Source organism: Colobus angolensis, unplaced genomic scaffold (assembly GCF_000951035.1).
Source record: "Colobus angolensis palliatus isolate OR3802 unplaced genomic scaffold, Cang.pa_1.0 Scaffold121, whole genome shotgun sequence".
Lineage (NCBI taxonomy): Eukaryota > Metazoa > Chordata > Mammalia > Primates > Cercopithecidae > Colobus > Colobus angolensis.
In genome coordinates this window covers 8559545-8583873 of record NW_012113253.1, presented here as the reverse complement: position 1 = coordinate 8583873, position 24329 = coordinate 8559545, and the positions used below count along the sequence as shown (strand labels likewise).

At 33.3% G+C, this 24329-nt stretch overlaps 1 protein-coding gene across 1 annotated transcript in view; it reads left to right on the top strand.

Annotated features, from left to right (window-relative positions):
- The window catches only part of VPS13B (vacuolar protein sorting 13 homolog B (yeast)), an 873819-nt gene that overhangs the window by 498889 nt on the left and 350601 nt on the right, over positions 1-24329 (top strand). Inside the window, exon 30 of the mRNA XM_011931782.1 lies at positions 5253-5364. Coding sequence (XP_011787172.1) covers positions 5253-5364 — 112 coding nt within the window. The remainder of the gene's footprint in view (positions 1-5252; positions 5365-24329) is intronic.

The window sequence follows — 24329 nt, the reverse complement described above, 5'->3', positions numbered from 1 at the left end:
CCACCCTTTTTTTGGTTAATGTGAATAATGCTGCTATGAACACTGGCATGGAAGTTTCTGTTAGAGGCCCTGTTTTCACTTCTTTTGGGGTGTACACCTAAGAGTGGAATTTTTAGGTCCCATGGTAATTCTGTTTGGAATTCTGTTTTTGAGGTACCACCAAACTTCTTGAAAGCCCTTGTGAATTAGAGTATGATTTGTGGTATTTTCCGAACAATGCCAATGTGCAGGCATAGTTTAGTCAACAAGAAGAGCAAACGGAGCTCACGCTTAGCATAGCAGCAGCTGTGTGCGGAGCACCTGAGCAGCTCTGTGGTGAGGCAGAAGTCTGAAGTTCATTGTTTAACTCTAGCTTTATTTTCTGTTACACTTACCAAAAGTTTATTGAAACAGGTTCTGTTTCACTGATATATTTGTGACAAAAAGATTACAATTCATTCTATTTAAGAAAGGTGAGGGAAAAAAAAGAACAACTTTATTTTCTGTGGGGCTTTTTTTGTTTGTTTATATGTTTTTGTTTTGGGCTTATTATGTTATAAACATTAATACTACATATCACACAGTTTTATTGTTTCCCATTGAGTTGCTTCAACTGGGAAAATCCTTCAACTAATTTTAATTGCAGAAATATTTCCAGACTTCTGCCATCTTATTTTTAAAGCTGCTGCTGCTGCTTCCGCTTCCTCTTCTTCTGCTGCTGCTGCTGCTTTTTCTTTTTTTGGTGGTGGCTATGGTGGGGTTTTAACATATAATTTCAGAATTCAGGTGCCTAGGTACTTCCTAAGGTCACCTTGAATAAGAGTATATGAGATGGGGGAAGGTTGTTATAGTTGTCTTTGGAAAACATAATTTCTTTTGTCTTTCTGTGGACTTTCAAGTTAAGTGTAATCCTTTGCAAATATGCGTATTTTTAGCAACAAACAACTTTTTAGTGGTATTTTTTTGTGTGTGCCCTGGATGTATGTATCTGTAGAATAAATTACCAGCAAAAGGATTGCTAGATCAAAGGATTCCATACCTTTAAAATAGTAAGAGATGTCAAATTACCTTCCTAAATGGCTGCTATTTCTTATTCTTACCCTAGCAGAGGTTATTTTTAGCCTTTTGTAGGTCTCATTAGTGAAAAGTACACTATTTTTTAAGGAGTTGCATATCTTTTCCTTATTAATTAATACTTTCTTGTGTATTAATCCTTTTGTCTGGCATATGTATTGCTCATATCTTTACTTTTTTGTGTTCTGCCTTTCCGTCTCTATATCTGTGCATATATCTGTATCTTTATTTATAATTGTACCTGCATCTCTATCTATCTGAGGTGTTATAAATAGCCAGACTGTGTGCCTAAGCTAAGAATACAAATACAGAATGCATGCCAAAGTTTCAGATTTTGACACATTATATTAGTTTTTTTATACTTTATCTTTCTTCTTTGCTACTCTTAATTTAAATAATCATAATTCACCCATGAAAAGGTCAGAGAAAGAATTTTTATTGTGGTAAAATTCACATAACAAATTCACCATTTTAAAGTATTGATAATTCTTACATTATGTTTTATATGGGAGATTGGATGTGTCCATTTAATACACGTTAAAAGCTATAATGTGGACTGTGGAAATCATGATTCAAGGAGGAATTTCATTAGAAATAAATATCATCAATGACTCTGGTAAGTTGGAGTCAAGAGTATACTGTTCATTTTATTCTAGAAAACCTTTACAAGAAAGTTTGAATAAGATGATTATCAGATTGATTAAATTAAAAATGTAGGCCAGGCATGGTGGCTTATGCCTGTAATACCAGCACTTTGGGAGGCCAAAGCAGGCCTATAGCTTGAGCCCAGGAGTTTGAGACTAGCCTGGGCTGCATGGTGAAACTCCATCCTACAAAACATACAAAAATTAGCTGGGCATAGTGGCCTGTGCCTGTAGTCCCAGCTACTCAGGAGGCTGAGGTGGAAGAATAAATTGAGTCCAGGAGGTCAAGGTTTCAGTGAGTTGTGATCACACCACCACACTCCAGCCTGGGTGACAGGAGGAGACCATGTCTCAGAAAAAAAAAGAAGCATATGTAAGTTGTTTTAATGAGTGTGAAAGAATAACTAAATCTTGCTACAGCATTCTTTTCAGCAGAAACTTTATTATAAAAATATCACAGAGCAGTCGTGTCTGTCACTGAGTAAGTAATCTGTGTCAAAGATGAGTGGTAAACTAAATGCAACTAAACTTTCTATTAATATGCATAGTGGTCATTGGTTACATGTTTATTGAAACTTTTGTCTTCAACTGCCAGTATGGCAATAACTAATTAAAAACTTTTGTTGAAAGCTGTCACAACAGTTTTGGCTTTATAAAAGCATAATATTACACAGTGGCAATTTCAAATACTTTTGAGACTTCAAATGTTTTACTAAATTGAGTTTATATTGAGAATCTTCAATAAAAGTTGAAGTATCCAAAACAGTTTTATTCAGGTTGGAATTAAGAAAAGTTCATTTTAAGCAGCATTCTTATGTTATCTGACAATTGTATGAAAATTCTGGTCTTTATTCAAGCTTTTGGTTACTGATACAAACTCCTGATTTCAGAGTTGTTCATAGCCTTTCCATATGCCACATACAGATGTACATTCATACATCTGTACACCCACGTATATACACTCTTTCCCCAAGAAAAGATGAAATCTTTCAGACTTATAATATATGCTACATTAATGTAAGACTCTTTAATCATGTCTACATTTCAGTTTATGATAAAAAATATATTTAACATTCCAATATTTTATTTAGAAAAATAATAGTGAAAGTCTGCTTTTAAACCTGGATATTGTTTACATTATGTGCAGTTACTATCAGGATTCTAAATCTACAGGTGTTTGACTTCCAGCTTAATCTTTTTATTTCACAATAGATAACTTCTTAAAATCTAGCATGTCCAGAATGAGTAGTTCCTCATGAGGCTCAATTGTAAAAAATAGAGTTAAAGCAAGGAAGGAAGGCATTCATTTTCATGTTGAAAATGTTTCTAGAAGGAACATTTCCTCATATGGTCCAACTATTAAATACAGGTGAAATAAGGCAAAAAAGGGAAGCTGATTTTTTTACGGCAATAAAGTAGCTGAAGAAATGACTCAAGGCACTTTCATGTATAAATACATTTTTTTGTTTTTTCTTACATCTCAATGATATATTTTGATAAGCTGAATAATTTCTATAATAAAATTATTTATTTTAATCTAGTTTATGAATGATCTGCATTACATGTTCATTTTTTTATTATAACAGTCAATATAATCTAATGAGAAAACTTTTGGCCCTAACAGAAACAGAATTCTGTTCTTGGATCTGGCTTTGTTTGTAACACCAAGTACGTCATTTCTCCTCCATATGTACCTCATTTACTGCAATGTTTCTATTACATTTCAGACTTTCATATGGTGGGTAGTATCTGTAGCCTGGAAGAACAGTTAGCAAATACACTAATTGCACTTTTGTGTTATGGTCTATTCTCCAGGCTTACTATTTATTGATTTAATTGATGCCTGCTGCTTAATCAGAGGTTTTACCCACATGGAACTATTTGATAAGCTTGGCATAAAATGCAAGATCTGTAAAATGTAAACAATGTTCATATTATAAGGACCTATAATCAAACCAACCCTCTAAGTTATTTGAAAATAGTGCAGCTACATGAGAAGTAGTTTTCTACTTGATCTTTTGCTATGGAATTGTAAAAATACTGTCTTTACTGTGACATCCACATGCTAATATTTGTTATGATAGATTATCTCTTTTTTTTTCTCCTTTTGCTGTCCCTTCTCCCACCTTCCTACTATTTTGCCTTACCCTGCTCCCTTCATGGTTATCTTATTCTGGTTCCTTATTTCTCTCACTGAATATCTTATTCTTCTAACTTTTTTCTGATTTTCTTAATTCTGACTCTCTTTCCTTGGACTAATCTGAATCAGACCGTACCAAGTATACTGAAATAATATACTGAAAATATACTGAAATATACTGAATATACTGAAAATAATGCACTGAAATAATATACTGGAAATACAGCTGGAAATAATCTTGTAGCTTTTGCATTCTTTGGGCACCACAGTTTGGGAAATATGGATTGTATGCCTTTGTAGGCAGGTTCTGTTCAGGATATGTCTTAGGTCTTGCAGCCAGTCATTTTCTCTTCTATTTTTGACAAGTGGTAGTTCCTTGAGAGAAATTATAAGTTTTAATATACGTTTACTTCAAGACCTAAAAAGTTGTATATTGTTAGCACTTTTTAAACAGTGTTTATACAGCTACTATAGTAGAATCATCTGTTGGAGAATAGAGAGTAAAATGTAAATGTAATGAATGGGGCCATTAATTTCCCCTATTCATCCCAAATAGTCCTTAGAAAAGATGTTGAATTTACTGGCGAGTTGTGGAAAAAGTGCTGAACTTCAGCCCTAAATCAGAGCATATAGTCAAATATCATTTTATTTAGTACAAAGAAAAGAATTAGAACGGATACATCCTTTTACTTTTTTTTGTTTTCTGGGATTATTTATCATAGTTTTAGATGTCATTAGGAGGTAGAACTTTTAAAGGGGTTTGGGGTTCCAATTTCTAAAGCAATTTTACAGTAGAAGTTATTAAAATTAAAAAGTATCTGGAATAACAGGTTGATACGTTCTCCCATATTAAATAGTTGGTGTTTTCCATCTTCAACGTGACAGTCATCATGTTTCTTTTGGATTTTCTGACATTTTGGAGCTTAAAGTGATATACTTTGTGTGTGTGTGTTGTATTTAACTATTATTTAGCATGTAAATTTAAATGGCTTTGACAATTTGTCACTGACTTTGTAATATCCTTCAATATATTTGTAGACAACAATGAAGTATTAAGAACTGAAAGCTGAAAATCATTTAGGAGAAAGACGCAGATTGTGAAGTTAGATAAACATTTGACTTCAATATTACTTGTATATATTTAATATTATAATTTTTAAGTTGGGAGTGGAGTTGTTTGTTTTTTCTTTGCTATTTTAATTGTGTATTTTAACAGGAAACCACTTAATGGGTATGATCAGAGTTAAAAGCATCAAATATTTTTATTTTAAACATGATTTTTTTCATTTTACTTTTTCTTATGTATTGCTCTTATCTTAAAGTGTCTGTATTCCATTCCCTCAAAGATTTCTCCTTATGCATAAAGTTATGTACAGATCCACAGTGTATTCATGAATATCCTTCTTTTGTTACAGTTAATCAGGCAGCAAAAGAAGACACCGTGGTTTTGAAGATTGGCTCTGTTGCCATGGCTCCCCAGGCTGACAATCCCCTCGGCAGATCTGTCCTTAGGAAAGATATTTACCAGTAAGTTTATTTTCTTATGTCCAATCTTGCAACAATTTTCATCCTGCAAAGACGTACAGTGATCAATAACTTACTTACTGTGGCCTGTAGAAATATTTCTCATTCAGGATCTTTTGATATTTAAAACCAGGTTTTTCTGATTTTCTTCAGTTGTGGGTTTTTTAATTCATTCAGACAAATCAAGTATTTCTGTGAAGCGTTGATGAATAACAGAATGTAAATACTAAGTCACCATAAAACTGAAGAAACATAGTTTGGAAAATTTTAGCAGATGTCAAATTTGACCAAATCTCTAATCACATAAGAAAACGAGGTCCTCTGTAGAACCACCACATCCTACTGTAGTCATGTTGTATCAAAGTGAAACATTTTATTAATTTAAGTGTAAGCTATTATTTGAAATGTAGGAATGTGGATGTCATATGGATCAAAGCTGTAAAGAAAAGCAAACTTCTAAAGAGAAATTTCACAGTAAACACTTTCTGTGAAAATGCTATGCTCTGGATTTTGTCACTGAGTATTTGCAAACCACACCAAGCATATATGGACAACTAAACTGGTGAACATATGTAATCAACATGATAAAAATAATATATGATTCATACTGAAGTTGGCACTGCTGCCAGACAGAAAAGTACAGTTGCAAATAATACCAAGTGAGAAAAGTCACAGAAATACAGATGAACAAGTGTCTTCTTCTCGCTTTTCTCTTTTTCAGATGTTGTCTCTTCTAAAAAATAAATTCCTACTGCTCTCCAGTAAACGTTACTGCTAAGAAAAGATTCTAATTTTGGTGATACATTTACCCTTTAGAGGGTGATGGATATTTTTTATTTAAATAAATCTAGGAACTTTATTTCTCAGATTTCTCTGATATCTGAGTTGTAATTTTTTCCTTTGACTTATGTATGTATGATCTCTTCCTTGTATTAATTTTTTAGGTATTTAATAGTATTCATCCCTTAAATAACTTTTCATGTAGCTAACTTATATATAATCTTAGGATTCCAGAGCTGAAAGGGGCTTTAGGAATTATCTAACTCAACTTCCCTATTTTACAGATTAGGAAACTGAATAACCAAAAGAATACTGTAGTTGTCCCTGGTAAAACAGTAACAGAGCCAAGGTTACAATTCGTATTTTTCGACTCCCTTCACTAGGGAAATAATTTAATAGAACATAAATTATAGATGAGAATACTTTAATTTTCTAACATTTGGAAATTCTTCCAGATGTCTTTATCTTTTCTACTTCAGAAGTAAGTGGTCCTAAAATAGAGACCTACTTTACTTTTGGTGAAAGAAATCTAGGTTATATTAAGAGATCCTATCACCATCAGTAAAGTGAACCACTGGGATAATTCCTTTCCTACTGTACCCTTTCCACTTTCTGGCTTTTGCATGAGTTGTATTTTTACTTGCTGGGAACAGTTGTGTCAAATTGTTTTTTTAGGGTTTCCTTCTGTGTGCCTTGCAGCTTCTTTTCAGTCATCTTTACTGGTCTTCGTCTTAAACAATCTCTTTGATATTAGTATTTCTTAGGGTCTTCCTCTTATTCTTTTTTTTGCCCAACTCTTCTTCGGTGAGGCTATCTGCTCCTTTGCCTCAGGACAACTTGAATTCCAAGCATGTCGGGTAACTTGGGTTGCCCCTGTAGACCAAGGTTAGCAATATGTGTTAGAATGTCAAACGTAAAATTCTAGATGCTGGATGGCAAACTCAACCTAATAATTTTTCTTTGAAAGCTCACATTCAAGTCATTTCTAAATAAACAAACTAACAAAAGGTGTTCACATAAGAGTTTATCAAAAATGTTTCAAGATCTCAGTGAAATGCTGTATCATCAATATCAAAGGAGTAACAGCAGAATTAGAAACCACTTTTGAGTGAGGTAATCAGAGTGGGAGTAGCTCAGTTAGAATAAAAGTGTATACACAAAGCAAAAGACCCTGCATACTAGGGCTGATGTTATTATTCCTATGATTTTGTTAACCATAAAATCTCAGTGAACTAGATGCAAAAGTCCACGTATTATATGATTCCATTTATATGAAATGTCCAGAATAGAAAAACTCAGAGAGGCAGAAAGGTTGCCAGGGCCTGCTTGTGAAAGGGGAGGGAAGAGTGGGAAAGGACTTTGTCTTGTGGCTTGGGTGCCAGTTCATCCTCGGTAGAACAGAGCACCAAGTAGATTCCTAAGGTTTCTGACTCCAGGCACTGGCTCCTGGACAGCATCTCTTGATGCACTTGGGAGCAGGGGAACTCACCACTCTGAAGGGAAGGACTCAGGCTTGGTTGGCTTTCTGTCTGCTGATTGCAGAGCCCTAGGGCCTTGAATGAACACAGGCCATAGCCAGGCAGTGGTTACCACAGGTGTTGGGTGAGACCCAGTGCCGTGCTGGCTTCAAGTCTGACCCAGCACAGTCCCAGTGGTGGTGGCAGCCACAGTGCTTGTGTCACACACACACACACACACCCCTTCCACAGTTCCAGGCATCTCAGCACAGAGAGGCTGTGTTTGTTTGGGAGAAAGTAAGGGAAGAGAGCAAGAGTCTCTGCCTGGTAATTCAGAGAATTCTCTGGATCTTATCCAAGACTACCAAGGTGGCACCTCTACAAGTCTGCAAGAGCCACAGTGTTACTGGGCTTGGGTTACTCCCTAATGCAGGTATGGCTGCAATGACCAAAAACTTAGATCACAACACCCAAGCTTCTTCAAATAACCTGAATTCTTTCCCTAGAAATATGGGTACAAACAAGCCCAGATCACAGAGACTACAGTAAATACTTAACTCTTAAGTGCCCAGACACCGATAAACATTTGTAAGCATCAAAACCATTGAGGAATATATGAGCTCACCAAACAAACTAAATAAGGCACCAGGGACCAATCCTGGATAGACAGAGATATGTGACCTTTCAGACAGAGAATTCAAAACAGCCATTTTGAGGAAATTGAAAGAAATTCAAAATAATAGAGAAGGAATTCAGAATTGTATCAGATAAATTTAACAAAGAGATTGAAATCATTTAAAAGAATCAAGTAGAAATTCAAGAGTTGAAAAATACAATTAACATACAAATGCATCAGAGTCTCTTAACAGCAAAATTGATCAAGCAGAAGAATTAGTAAGCTTGAAGACAGGCTGCTTGAAAATACACAATCAGAGGAGACAAAATAAAAGAATGAAGTACACCTATAAGGTCTATAAAATAGCCTCAAAAGGGCATAGCTAAGAGTTATTGGCCTTAAAGACAGGTAGAGAGAGTGATAGGAGTAGAAAGTTCATTCAAAGGGTTATAATAGCAGAGAACTTCTTAAACCTAGAGAAAGATATCAATTCAAGTACAAGGTTATAGAATACAAAGCAGATATAACCCAAGGAAGACTACCTCAAGGCATTTAATCATCAAACTCCCAAAGGTCAAGGATATAAAAGGATCCTAAAAGAAGCAAGCAAAAGAAACAAATAACATACAATAGAGTCAGGTATAGTGGCTTGTGCCTGGGATCCCATCCCTTTGGAAAGCTTTAGGTGGGAGGATTGCTTGAACCCGGGAGTTCGAGACCAGTGTGGGCAGCATGATGAGACTTCGTCTCTGTAAAAAAATTTAAAAATTAGTCGGGTGTGGTGGCATACGCCTGTAGTCCCAGCTGTTCTGTAATCTGAGGTGGGAGAATCACTGGAGCACAGGAGGTTGAGGCTGTAGTGAGCTGTGATTATACCCCCACGCTCCAACCTGGGGGACAGAGAGAGACCTTGTCTCCAAAAACAAACAAAAACCATACAACTGAGCTCCAGGATGTCTGGCAGCAGACTTTTCAGTGGAAACCTTACAGTCCAGGAGAGAGTGATATGACATATTTAAAGTGCTGAAGGAAAAAAAGTTGTATCCTAGAATTGTATATGCAGTGAAAATATCCTTCAAACATGTTGTAGCAGAAATTAAGCCTTTCTCAAACAAAAGCTGAAAGATTTTATCAACATGAGACCTGTCCTACAAGAAATGCTAAAGGGATTCAGTTCTTCAATCTGAAAGAAAAGGACATTAATGAGCAATGAGAAATCATCTGAAGGTACAGAACTCACTGGTAATAGTAAGTACACAGAAAAACTCAGAATATTATAATACTGTAATTGTGGTGTGTAAACTACTCATATATTGAGTAGAGAGACTAAAAGATGAATTGATTAAAAATAATACATAGACAATACAATAAGATATAAATAGAAAAAACAAAAAGTTAAAAAGCGGGAGGACAAAGTTAAAGCATAGAGTTTTTATTTTCTCTTTGCCTGTTTATGCAGTTAGTGTTGTCATCAGTTTAAAATAATGGCGTATATTAAATTTGAAAAACAGAAAACTCCTAGGGGACATGGTACTATTCTTTGAATACCTAGCTGATAATGTATCATAGGAAGTAGTTCATTCTTTCCAAAGCTAAGAACAGACCTAGGATCATTCAGTCAGTGGATGTTACAATGACACTAATTGCAGCTCAATAGAATGAAAATCTTTCAAATTATAAAAGTCTAATAATAAATGGGGCTTTTTGTTCTTACTCATTTAACAATTATTTTGGGGGAGCCTATTGTACATCAGGCACTATTCTAGATACTGGGTGTATGTCAGTTTACAAAAGAAAGAAAAATCCCTGTGCTCGTAGAACTTACATTCTAATGGGAGAGAGAATTACAAGCTAATAAATAGATCGTATGGTATACTAGAATTTAATAAGTGACATGGAGACAAAGCTGGGAAGGGAAAAAGAAATGGAGAGTTAGAGGTGGACAGCCTGGCTTAGTCAGAAGACACCTCACTGAGAAATTGCAAGGATCCTGAAGCAGGAAGAAGTAAGAGAAGCCCCTGGTAGCTGGAGCATTGTATGCGGGGCGAATTTAGCAGGCTGTCAGGAAAACGACCTTATAGAGAAGCCATATAGGTCATTGTGTGGACTTTGGCTATTAGTTTGAGTGAGACATGGTTGTGGGGGAAGAGTTATCCACACATGCAAAATTTTGAAATATGTAATGCTTTTGTTATTTACTAAATGTCTGCCTGCAGAAAGAAATGGGGGGATCACCAGAAGGGACTAGAGATATACATTTAAAAAGAGGTTAAATCTACATTTGAAAATACAGGGAGTCACAATTCAGAACAAATGGAAGTGTAACATTCAACCCTAAAAGATCATGTTAAGAATTATTAATATTTTTGCTACTTGAGTTAACTGAATATATAATATGAATTTCTTTCACTTATTGGGGAGTTGATTTTGTCATCAAATGGAAAGGCTTCAGAGGGTTTGAGCAGAGAAGTGACATGATTCTTTTTATACTTAAGCAGATTACTCAGGCAAGGAAAGGCAAGGGAAAGGGAAAAGCTATTGCTCTAATCTTGGAAGAAGATAGTGGCGGCTTGGGCAAAGTTAGTAGTGTGGAGGTGGTGAGAAGTGGTGAGATTCTGGAGATGTTTGAGAGGTAGAGCCACGAGAATTTGCACATAGGGTTTGAGAAAAAGAATACAAAGATAATTCAGTTATATGTGGCCTAAACAACTGGGAGGATGAAAATTAACTGAAGAAGGAAAACTGTAGGAAGATTTGTTTTGGAGAATTGGGTGAGTGGAGATTAGGAGTTTGTTTTTGAAAATGTTGACTATCTCAGGAGTTAATGAGCTCCCCATTTCTGATGTAGCAGAGACTAATAAGCCACATACAGGACTTAAAAGGGGTAATGATTTATGTCAAATTAAACCAGTGATTCCTAAATTTACTGTGTTTCCAAATCACCTGAGGATCTTGATAAAATGTGGATTTTGACTAAAGAGGTATTGTTTGAGGCCTAAAATTTTACATTTCTTCTAGGCTCCTGGGTGACTAGGTGTGATAGCGTTACTGGGTGATACTGATATGCCACTTCAGAGGCTACACCCTTTGTAGGAGATCATTAAATCCATTTTTTACAAACCTTTTAAACTGAGATCATTTAAAAAAATTTTTTTAAATGAATGCTAACAACTTTTAATGCTAAAAATCAAAACACCATAAAAGGTTCTGTGAGAAACGTTAAATATCCTCCATTCCCAGTCTTTCCCACTCCGTATCTGAGGTTGCTCTCAGTGGATTCTTTTTATAACATCAAAATTTTTGTAAGCTTTTAGTTGATAGTGGTTAACTTTTGGAATCTGTGACTGAGAAAATGTAAAATAATAAAACACTTCTGTTAACTAACACCTTATATGAATTTGTACTTTACTACACTCAAAAGCATCTGATCCAGTAGAAAACAACAGAACATACGTAACATGTTATTTATTCAGTGACTATGCAATGTGTAGCCCAGGTATGTATTGTCATTGGCCCTCCTGTAACCTTACCTTCTTTACTTGCCTCCTCCTTGCCTGATAATCTACCTGGTTTGTAACTGCCAGCTCCTGGATAGGATGATCTCTGTTTCCTTTAAACTCAATCTGAGATTCTCCTATTCTGTGATGTGTTCAACAGTATCCCTGATTTATACCATAGTCCTGAAGCACTGTCTGACCTGAAGTTGTTTTTTTATCTTACACAACCCCTTCTCCTGAGAAATTTTTCAAGTCTTTGTCTCAAGGCAAAAAAGAAGTAGGAAACAGTTAAGTAAGATGTTATAAAGGCAGATTTTTAAAAATTACCTGTGGTGAAAGTGTTTTTTCATAGGCTGATTAGAGATTATAAACAAACAAGGTGAAAATATTTAAATATTATAACTTAAGCATATTAATAATTTAATAAATTGTCTGGTCCGAGTGAAGTGATGTTTACAACTAATTGATCATGACCAGTTACAGATTTCTTCATTTCTTCTCCACTTCCACTGCTTCACTTGACTAGCCTTAAGAAAAGAAAAGTTAATAAACTTGGTTACATTTCTCTTATATAAATGACATATATTTCTTAGAAGCTTTATGTTGTGCAGTATGCTGGTGTATCCTCTATACCTTATTAACTATAGTTTGTATGGTTGTTTCTATTAAATATATTTAATATTTCTATTAAATATTTCTATGAAATAATGAAAACAAGTCTCAGAACCTTGAGCCATGTTATGCTATAATTGCTATAGAAGAATTACACTGGATTTATATTATTTATACTTTCTACGTCTTTTCTGAAAATCTCATTTTCTCTGATTCTGAATACTGTCTGTAAGTAGTTTGACTTGATTTTCATGGTTTTTAATGATTTTCTAAAAATTGCTTTTATTATAAGAAATAGAATACTATTACTAATTACTAGTTACTAATACAATAGGGATCTTTGAGACATTTATGCCCTTCCTTTGTATGCATTCATTTATTATTTTAATTCATTTATTAAATATACATTGATTAATATTCACAGCTATTCAACAGACATCAAGTATTTATGATGACTAGACACCAATAGTAGATACATATTTTTGACTGGAACATATGGTACTGTATGACTTCACGGAACTCAAGACTTCAACTACATTATCTTACATTGTAATTTCAATAGGTTCCATATCATAATAATTGCATGCTTTGTCTACAATACCTCCCAAAATGCCTAGGTTGATGAAATAAGTGAAATTAGAAGTTTTGAACTTGCACCCTAAACATTTTTCATGGTCTCATTTTTATCAGTAAGTATCCTTACAGCATTGTATCCTATCTTCCGAAAATTAGTATAAGAAGAAAGAGTGATCCCAGAAGTTCCATCTAGATTCGCAGTTTTCACAGAAAGGAATAGAGAAAAGTGTTCATAAATTTCATTCAAGTTTTTTTCTTTTTAGAAGTAGTAGAGAGAATAGAAATATTAGCATTAATTATTCATGAGTATATTTAAGTAAATATATTACCTTTTCAGTAAATTTTAATGGTCTTTTTTTCAAATTCTGTTTATATCCTGTTTTTTAAAAATGTTGATTCTTTAAAAATTTAGCTTATGATTTAATCTTCTGATTATGAAATTAAAATAAGAAAAGGTAAAATAACATTTTAAAATTTTATAAATAAATTTTCAGAATGATACCTTTTTTGAAAGTACATCTATCTTTATTTTAATAAACCTATATAACTAAAACATTTAAATTTTTTTAAATAAAAAGATAATCTTGTTTATTTTTAAAAAATCAAGTAACGCCAAAGAGTATGCAGCTCTCCTCCTTGCCAGGGCTTATTCTGAATGGTAACCACCTCCTTACTCCGTGGCCACTGTTAGATCAACACTCACAGACCGTTTGTCTCTATGCGTGTGTGTCTGTCTGTCTTAAGTAATGGAATTGTACACTACATAGTATTCGTTAACTTGCTTGTGTTTAAACTCAATAATTTATTGTGGTCATCTTTCAGTGTCACCATATTTAGACTTGCCATCATACTGGTCTGTTTTTGAGCTGTTTTAGACAGCAAAGATAAAAAACCTCATGTAAACACTGCTTTCTGTTTTAAACCAAGAAAATATTCCTCACTATTAAAGTTCAATTAAAACTTAAAAACTTTTATATACTATATTGTGACTGAGACTTCCCTGACTTCAAACTTTATTATACATTGTAAAATGTAAAAGGGAAAAATGTTGTTTCCTTCCGTGAAATAGTTACCAGGGCAATTCTTGAAGAACAAGTATATCAGCAAAAATAGGAAATTGAAATTATTATAGCTTATGTGCTCTTTGTTACCATTTGAATCACAAGGGCAAAGTAATTCACAATTCAACACTGCTATGTGAATTAAAATATCACAGGTGTTTGGGCTTTAACAAACCACTCTGAAACATCGTTTATTAACTCTCTGCTCAACACCTGTCATAGTGTTCAGTTTTTAACAGGACGAAATCCCTGTCTTTTAACCGCAAATGCATCTTACTCTCTGATCTGACCTTATCCTATACTTTAAATCTTACTACTAGTTGCTTCTTTACATAAGACACTTGTTCAAGTTAAGTATTTTGTCTAATCCAATAATGCTTATTATGTGCCTTTCTGTGGCTCTTGTTTATGTATGCATTTTCAACTTTCTTGAAATATAGCTATCTTCCAGTTTAGCCTTTCAGGGTTTTTGTTATGAAGAACTTTACATTAATGGGGGTTTGAATCCTTTAAAAATGTTTTCTCTTTGATGTTCAACATTATTTTTAATTTTTAAAAATCCTTAAGAATCACATCTAGTTTTTAATGTCTCACTTAAATCTTGCCCTGTTTTTGAAATTTTTCATAATCATTTTCTTGGAAGTAATGTCTCCTTTCTTTGGCCTTCTACAGCAATGGCTGACCTACCTTTATGCAATTATAATAAAATAATAGTAATAGTAACAGCAGTAGGCTGAGTGTGGTGGCTGATGCCTGTAATCCCAGCACTTTGGGAGGCCTAGGTGGGTGGATCGCCTGAGGTCAGAAGTTTGAGACCAGCCTGGCCAACATAGTGAAACCCTCTTTCTACTAAAAATACAAAAACTTGCCTGGTATGGTGGCAGGCACCTGTAATTCCAGCTACTTGGGAGGCTGAGGGAGGAGAATCACTTGAACCTGGGAGGTGGAGGTTGCAGTGAGCCGAGATCACACCACTGCACTCCAGCCTGGGCAAGAGAGTGAGACTCTGTCTCAAAAAAAAAAAGCAAAAAACAGTAGCAACAGTAGTAATAGCTAACATCTACTGAGTGCTTCCTTTGTGTCAAAGATTCTGTGTATGGCTTTCAATGCAATGCCTACATCTCGGTTGAGCCTTATAATAATCTCATGAGTTAGGTATTATGATTATCTGTATTTTAGAAATAAAATATTCAGTCTGTAGACATTCAGTAGTTTCTCCTAGGCGACACATAATAAGTAACAGAACCAGGACCGTCAGTTCCATTGCTCATGCACTTTACCACTACATCTTGCTGCCTGTATCTGAGTTTCCTGTAAGACATACCAGCTTTAGTTTAACCAGGTTATTTATAATCAGTTTATAGCATGAAGTTTGAAACTTATTTTTGAAGTTTCAAATTTATATTCCATTAAATTTTGTTATTATTTAAATGTTGCAAAAAACTAGTAAGTACCATTTTTAGTGTATTCTCCTTGTGTTCCTTAGAATAGTCTCAGCTAGAATGAACTTAATATTATAACCTTAAAACCACAATTTATAATAAAATCATTTATAATCCCAATGTTTGAGCTCTTTGATCCTTGAAGGTACTTGAACATACAGTCCGTGTTAAGAGAATTTTAATCAGAATGTGCTTGATACTACATTTATTCTACAAATATAGCTCCCTAGCTAATGATTTTGATTGCCATCAAGGTTTTTCTCACATCTCTTATGAGCTCTGAGATGAGTAATGACCAGATAAATATTTACATAGATGTATCTGATTAACAAAGTCAATGTATTTTGTGGCTCTTATTTATAGAAAATATTTAAAAGTCATTATAAAACAGAAGCGTTATAAATCGTTTCTCTTTTCCCCTAGTAAAATTTAGTTATTAATCTAGTTGTCTCAAAATTATGAAAGAAAAAGAGATGTTAAAACTTTTGTTAAACGTCTCTCTTCCTCCCATTGTATACTTACACATCGGTATTTTTATAAATTGTGATGAAAAAATATTGGTTTTATTTTAAAACAGTGATTTCACACACATTTTTTATATACCAAAATTACAGCAAAGTTGACTAAGTACGTTATGAAGGCTTCTAGTAACTTAGATTTTTTTCTTTCCACTAATCTTGTGCAATTGAGAAATACTGTATTCAAGTTACATATCTGAATATAGAGTTTATAGAATTAGGTATATAAACTTGGAAGTCATCTAACATTATATGTCGACCACCTATTTCATTGCTCTGTCATATTTTATAAAATATTAACAAAAGCTCTTCATAGCTATTCAAATAGATTTTTAAAATAGTGATTGTAACATAATTTACCTCATACTTTTTTCAGGAGTATTTCATTTGTTATAACAGAACTTTAAAATATTTAAAGCAGAGCTTTTTACTTTGGAGGTATTTTTAACTAAAAAGTTTTTTTAACTTTCATCTTTGGAGAGAAGTATATTCTTCTTGTAATTGGACGTTTGTGAACTTCTACATACCAGTTTTTGTTCATGCCATAAATATTTGTGGGTTTTCTGAAGTTCCTTCTGGGATTTTATCTTTGACTAATTTATTCCATAGCTCCTTTTTAAACATTGTAAATTGTGAGGTTTTTCACCCTTTTTAAAATTTTTTGCAGACGTTTGCTAATCCTTTTTAGTGCATTCAGTACTAATAGATTTGATTCTGATATGGATTTTAGCTTTTCTCCATAGATAATTTCATTCTCTTAAACATGTCTACAAGCATTATATGAAAACTGCATAGTAATTTTGGCAAACTTTTGAAAGACATCTTTTATAAGTGAGACTTCTGACAGGTGTACCCTGTTCTGTAGCAGTTTAATCCATGAAATTTTACCTTTAAAGAATTGTAAAAGATAGTGAGCTGATTCGCTTTTCACCCTTAGAAGACATGCGTTAGTAAAATTCTTCCAGAAATATATACAGAATTTTTTTCCATGTGCTTATTGCTTTTTTTGTGAGCAACTTTTACAACAGTGTTTGCTCTGCTTCTTACTGTGAGTCTGATAACACACCCTCAGCCACAGGAAGAGTGAGAAAATATGCTTTGTTTTTAACATAGTTGATGAAAAATTAACTTTAATTACAAAAATTCACTTTCTTTCATTGTATTTTATTGTATTTTTGTGTTAAATATGCTATTGGCTAAATTTTAATAGCATAAATATTTAACACAAAAATACATACTTCTTCAGCAGAAATTTACTGTTTTATATAACTTAGCAGAAATATTTTTTAAATTAATATAAAATTTTTTTTTTTAATGCATAATCAATCTACTGAGGTTTTGTTTGTTTGTTTGTTTTTGAGATGGAGTCTCACTCTGTCGTCGCCCAGGCTAGAGTGCAATGGGGCAATCTTGGCTTACTGCAGCCTCCACCTCCTGGGTTCAAGCGATTCTCCTGCCTCAGCCTCCCAGGTAGCTGGGATTACAGGCACGCGCAACCACGCCTGGCTAATTTTTGTATTTTTAGTAGAGACAGGGTTTTACCATGTTGGCCAGGCTGACCTCAAACTCCTGACTTCAGGTGATCTGCCCACCTTGGCCTCCTAAAGTGCTAGGATTACAGGCATGAGCTGCCGTGCCTGACGAATTTACTGAGATTTTTAAAATCATAGTTTACAAAACATTAAGTATCTTATTGAAGGTTTTAAATAAATTGACCTTGAGGAACTACCAGGTGATCCAAGATACAGATATTGCAAGTGACATAATTGTTTCATGCATTAAAATCTTGACAGTATCTTTAAAATAATTTTTGAACTCCAAATTCATTTCTCCTGTTATGTATATACTCTTGACAAATTTTCAAATGGACATTCTGACTTTTTGTAGGGTTAATGTTCCCAATATGAAGGAACATTAGATTAATGTGACCAATGAAATTCATGGTTGAGATTAACTAAATTTTTTATCTTGTTTTACTCGTATACTTTAACAGTTGAAAATTGAGGAATATAACCAATAGAAAATCATAGACAAGATTAATATTCTTTTATTGAGCTTAACATCATTAACAATTATGTTTGTATGCTTCAACAAATTGTGTTTATTTTACAATAGGAAAACCATTCTTTTTTATGGACATGTTTATAATAGCCTTTCTTTATTCCTGATGAATGTACCTCAAGGTATGGCATCTCTCCTTTATATATCTTTGTGGTTTCTCCTAAAACCTAGCTTATCATCTTTAACGCTGAGCTGTATTTTCTAGATGCAGTGTTAAGATTAAATTCTACAAATTCTCACAAAACTGTTTCCTCCTTCCTCTTCCAACTTTTAATTTCTTCCTAATTCTCTTTATATAAAAAGCATTCTCAAAATAACTATTATTTTGGTTTTTGGCAAAGGTATGTTTCATATCTAGTGACATTATGACTCTAATCCTATAATGGTTAGTGTTGGTTTCAAATAATTCCCTTTTAGTAAGTCAGAGAGAGAGAGATTGGGATAGTAGGTATGTAAATTAACTTGCCTAAAAGCTTTGTTTGAAAATATTATTGGCAGAGTTTTAGTCCATTGTGGTGTTATTCAGCTGATCTAGTTGAAGGCTTTGGATTTACATTTGGCCCTCACCAAAATAACTGCATCTTTTGTGGCTTCCTGTAGCAGGATATAGGTTTCCATGAATATGTTTCTATTTACTGCCAAAAGCTACCTCAATAACAGTGTTGAACATGACTAGAAGTTCTACCATCATAAATTTTGGAATGTTTTTTAAATGTATTTACTTTTTTATTGTCATTTTTATACTTGCTTCTAGAAATTCATGTTAGAAAGAAGCTACAGAATAATAGCCTGTTTGGGTTCCCATCATAACAGTTTTGTGTTTTGAATTTGGAAAATCTATTTTATACTTCTTTCAAATATATTTTTGTTATATTAAGTACACTGAATATATAATATCTTACTATAACCATTCCTGATTGTGTACTTTCATTGAGGCACCAACATTACCATGTAAAATTATTATTTAAACATCTCTGAGTTTAAAGACAAGTGAGAGAAACCATAGGGTACCTCGGTTTCTTTGGAACTTCTGGAATATGATGGCTGTTCACCATAACCACCGACATATAAGACAACTGTTTAAAATATAGTAAAATATTGTCCAATGTAAAGGAAGAATTGCATTTTTCTCATTAATGACAAAGATCAAATATTGTAACAAAAGAGTAACCTGCAAGTTTATTCCTATAGCTATTCATATAATGTAACCTGCACATCATCATAAAAGGCTTGAACAGAATGCATGGATGGATAGATTTTTCAAAAAAATCTTTGACCAACTTCAAGTGTGAGAAACCTGTAAATGTGAGAAGCAGTGTTGGCTTTGTAGTTACAATTTCAGAACTATCCATTTTACCCTTTGTTGACTAGTGTCCATTTTCAGCCAGCCCCCTCATATCCCCTAAACCAAAATAGAAGCTAACTAAAAAAAAAAATTAAGAAGCAAGCATCTATGAATTCATTTAATGTGTACAATTAATAATAAATTACCTCTACACATTGTATGAGAACACTTACTAAGCCCTGGTAAAATAAAATGCTGTTATCAAAAAAAATCCTAATAATTTTTACATGAAAGCAAGTAAATAATTATTTACCAAAATGCCAATTTAATCAATAACTCTTAAATATATATGCTTACTTTATTTCATATTTTATTCTGTGTTCACTGAGGTCACTGTCCTAGAATAAACACTATAATTTTGCCTGTTTTGTGTGCTAGAAATATCATGTTTGAAAAACTTCCATCCTCTGTGGTGTAGACAGATAGTTCCTCAATCTGAAACATTTTTCTTGCTCATCATTTCTAACACTGAACTTTGAGCAAAAACCGAATACCTGAAAAGCATTCTACATTGAGAAAGGTAATGAAAAATACCTAAAAATAGGTAAAAAGTCAGTACATAGATAATTTTTTTCTTTTTACTTTTTTCATTTTTTAAATTGAGTTAGAACTTACATATAGGAAAGTATATTTATCATTTGTATACAGTTCAATGAAGTTTTACATATATATAGACATGTTACTACAATGCAGCACCCCAGAAACCTTCCTCATTCTTATTCTAGCCTGTATTTGGTAGTGCCAAGATAATCATTATTCTGACCTCTGTAACTATATATTAGGTTTGACATAACTAAATGTTATTATCAATGTTTAGATTGTGAAAACTTTTGTCTCAACATAGGTTGTCATCTGTAAATCTCCTTGACGTAATTTCTGAGTCAATGTCAGATCATATAATTCAAAACATAAATGATTTTAATCCGAATTTTTTTTTTTTTTTGAGACGGAGTTTTGCTCTTTTTGCCCAGAGTGAATTGCAATGGTGCGATCTTGGCTCACTGCAACTTCTGCCTCCCGGGTTCAAGCAATTCTTCTGCCTCAGACTCCCATGTAGCTGGGATTACAGGCGCATGTTGCCATGCCCAGCTAATTTTGTGTTTTTAGTAGAGACGGGGTTTCACCATGTTGGCCAGGCTGGTCTTGAACTCCTTACTTCAGGAGATCCACCTGCCTTGGCCTCCCAAAGGGCTGGGATCACAGGCGTGACCACCGCACCCAGCTTGATTTTAATCAGAATTTAAAACATGATTTTAAACTTTAATTTTAAACTTTAATGTCAAATAACATATTATCCACTCTGGTATTTTCCATATAAATCTCTGAATGCAGACATAAGGAAAAAAATTAAAAATCCGTATATGAAGATTAAACATTATAATTTATAACATCTTCATTCATTAGATAAATTCCTAGCATATACCCTAATAACTGGCTGTAGCATGAGCTTTTGAGCCAATTTCTATCAGTTTCACTTAATACCATAGTTATTTAGTGAAAAATGTTATATACATATGTGTGTGGCATTTGTACAACATGGAGTGCATAGCTTCTGTAAAGGAAATAATGTTTTGTATCCTGGGACCCCATTATCCTTTAACTGAATTGACTGTCATCCAAGTATGGGTTTGATAAACTGACACAACAGTGAAAAGAATCCCTGTCCCATGTCAGCTTATCAAACACACTGTGGACAGCATGTCTTTGGCATTAAACACATTCCCAGTCATTAAAGTTCTGAATAGAAGTCATGAAGTTTGCGTTCAGTGAGACACAACCTCAGTATTTCCAGGTGATTTTAAGAACACCTGATAAAACTGAGGTATAGTACCACTAAACTTTAAGAATTTTCCAAAAACTAGGGGAAAAAAATAACATGCATAGAGTTACAGAATTGCAGTGTTATTGTTCAGTTTGATGATAGAACATGTATTAATGAGATATACAGAAAACTAATTAATATCTTGTCATTCTGGTAAACCATGTCAAATTGTGCTTTAAATATATTTATACTGTAGAATAAAACAAAATCAAATATGTTTTGATTTTTTTAATCCTTGTTTTCATATAACAACAGATATCCACCTGGGAAAATTATCCATCAGTCTGAATCTCTCACTATTTTTTTTACAATTTCATTTATTTAATTTGAAAATGTCCATCATCAAAAAGTTAGCAGCCTTTTTTGGAATAGTGCACTAAAATCATTTGTAAATTGTCCAAGTTAAAGTATAGGCATGTTTGAAAAATATTTTTAAAAATTTATTCTAGTGCTGTAAATGTATTTGTGTGAAAAGCTAACTTCTAAGATGATGTAAGTCAAAACGTTTACTTATAATAATACTTCATTTATACATCTCTACAATAAAAATAATTACATCTATAACATTTATAGGCGAATTTGCCTGATTCTATATCATATACAATGTGAAAACATTTTTCAGGTTTGTTCTCCATAGTTTAACCCTCAAAGAAGACATTACATTATGCAGTTACAGTACCTTATCAGTGGAGCTCCACTTCTACGCTGCAAATGGAAATGTGTTGCAACAGTGCTAAACAGAAGTTGCCCTTCTCTTTGGAGAAAATTGCAGTATCCAAGAGCTCTTTTTAACAAGGGACTACTTTTAAATGTGTCTGGTCACCTCAAAGGATATGTAGAGTGTTTCCTGCCAGTAGAATTAGAGGAAGGAAGCACCAGGCCAAAATGTTTGATGTGTGATGTACTGTAATTCTTTTCATGTGTTTGGTGGTGGCTTTTATATGATGATCAGTGTTCTGCTACTATTTGTGACCCTGGTGTGGTCCAGGTCATTAAAGTTCAACCTTCCTTAATGTATAGGGTCATTAATTATACCTAACAGCATTATCGTAATTAAGGTACTATTTTCTTTTAAACAAGTATGTCTCATTTTCATTAAAATATTTCTCATAATTGGAAAATTGACCTAGTGATTGTGATTCTCATGAAAGGGATTATTCAACATTAGAGACCTGCTAGTACTAGCATTACTGTAGACAGATGCTCTTTAAGTTTCCTCACTTTACCTTGTAGTCCTTGTTTTTAAATCAGCATATTCTTCCCACAGTTACCTATGGGTATATAAAGTTCAAGATGGAAACTAGCTTTACATGGTAGTTTTCCTGGATGTTCTTAGATGCAATAAGAATTGACAAAATTGCTGTCAGAATATAATATACCTTTAATGAAACAAAATGTGATGATTATACATGTTCTTTGTTATTCTGAGATCACATATTCAGATATTACTTTAAATTATTAGGTTTTTAAATATTTACTCAGTTTAAAATATGTAAAAGTAGGTTCTTTATTCTTTCATATTTATCTTTCTATGCCCTCTAAATTTGCTTTTGGATTTTTTTTAAACTTTGATATCATTTGCTTGTCCATTAGTCATTTAGCACTTGACAATTTGACAATGATAATTCTAAAGGAATATATGCTCTGTTTTGGGATATGTGTGTTTATCTGTGTCTGAGTGTGTGTGTTTGAGGGTTACTTATTTGAAGAGCCAATTTCATCTTTTCCCCTCATGTTGAGTATCCAGATATTTTCGGTATTTGCCTTCTGTCTCTTTCAGTTCTGGTACTGGATATATCATTAATACATTAATTTGAATAAGGCTAAATGCCTAAAAGGATCTTCATGTGATAAAATAAGTTGTCTTTCCTCCATGCATAATGAATCAATTTTATGATCTCACTTACTGATTTCTTCAGAATAACTTGTGAATACATACCATTTGCTAGCTATTTGCTAGATGTAAAGCTGCACTGGTGACAAAATTATTCATAATCTTTACCTTCATGGAACATAGTTTAATTGACTTTATCATTATACTTAAAGTATATTAATTGATTTCTTGTAAACATCATTTTCTCTAGGCAAAGAAATATATGGCACATTTAGATTATAAAGGAAGAACTCACAGAATTTTTTTATGTCCTCAGTGTAGTAGTGTGGTGCCTGCATTTATTTTATTCCATAAGAAAGTATTTCACCAGTTTTGTAAATTAAGCTATTGTCATCATAGGTTAACTCACTTTTCAAGTCATGGCTTATGATATTAATATTTAAGATCTAAATGATCGTGATTACATTGTAAGCATAATGAAGAACAATGTGAAAAAATTTTTTAAATAACTGAGGCCTTTCACCATTAATTTGTAAGCAATTACTCATTTGGCCTTTAAAAAATAGGTACGGTAATTTTCTACACATTCTTTTGCATTATCTTGCAACATATTAAAATATTGATATACAACATGTATAATTCAGAAATATTAATATTGAATAAGAATGATGTATGATTATAATTTTTGTATTTTATATTGTATTTTAATGTAAATGTGATTTACTAATGTCCATGAAATATGAATTGCACACGGAGTATTTGGAGAAGGAATTATTGATACATAATAAAAATTAGGCCAGTGCCATGGCTCATGCCTGTAATTCCAGCATTTTGGGAGGCCAAGGTGGGAGTATTGCTTGAGGTCAGGGGCTTAATACCAGCCTGGTCAGCAAAACAAGACCCCGTCTCTACAAAAAATTAAAACATTAGCCAGGCACACACCTGTAGTCCCAGCTACTTTGGAGGCTGAGGCAGGAGGATCACTTGAACCCAGGAGTTCCAGATTGCAATGAGCTATGATCACGCCACTGCACTCCAACCTGGGCAACAGACGTCATTTCTGGAAAAAAAAATTAATTTGACATAATGAATAGATGCATTTAAATAAATTGGTAATGGAAAAGATGCCTGCAAATAAGTATTGATGCTGCCTTATTGGAAGTGTATTCTGTTTCTTTTTTTTCTTTTGTGTACCCTAAAACAGAAAAGGACTCATTTCTATAAGCATTTATATATACAGCATTCATATATATAGCATTATATATATAAATGCTTGTAGAAATAAATGAGTTATATAAATATATAAATTATATGTACATATATATATATATTTTTTTTTTTTTTTTT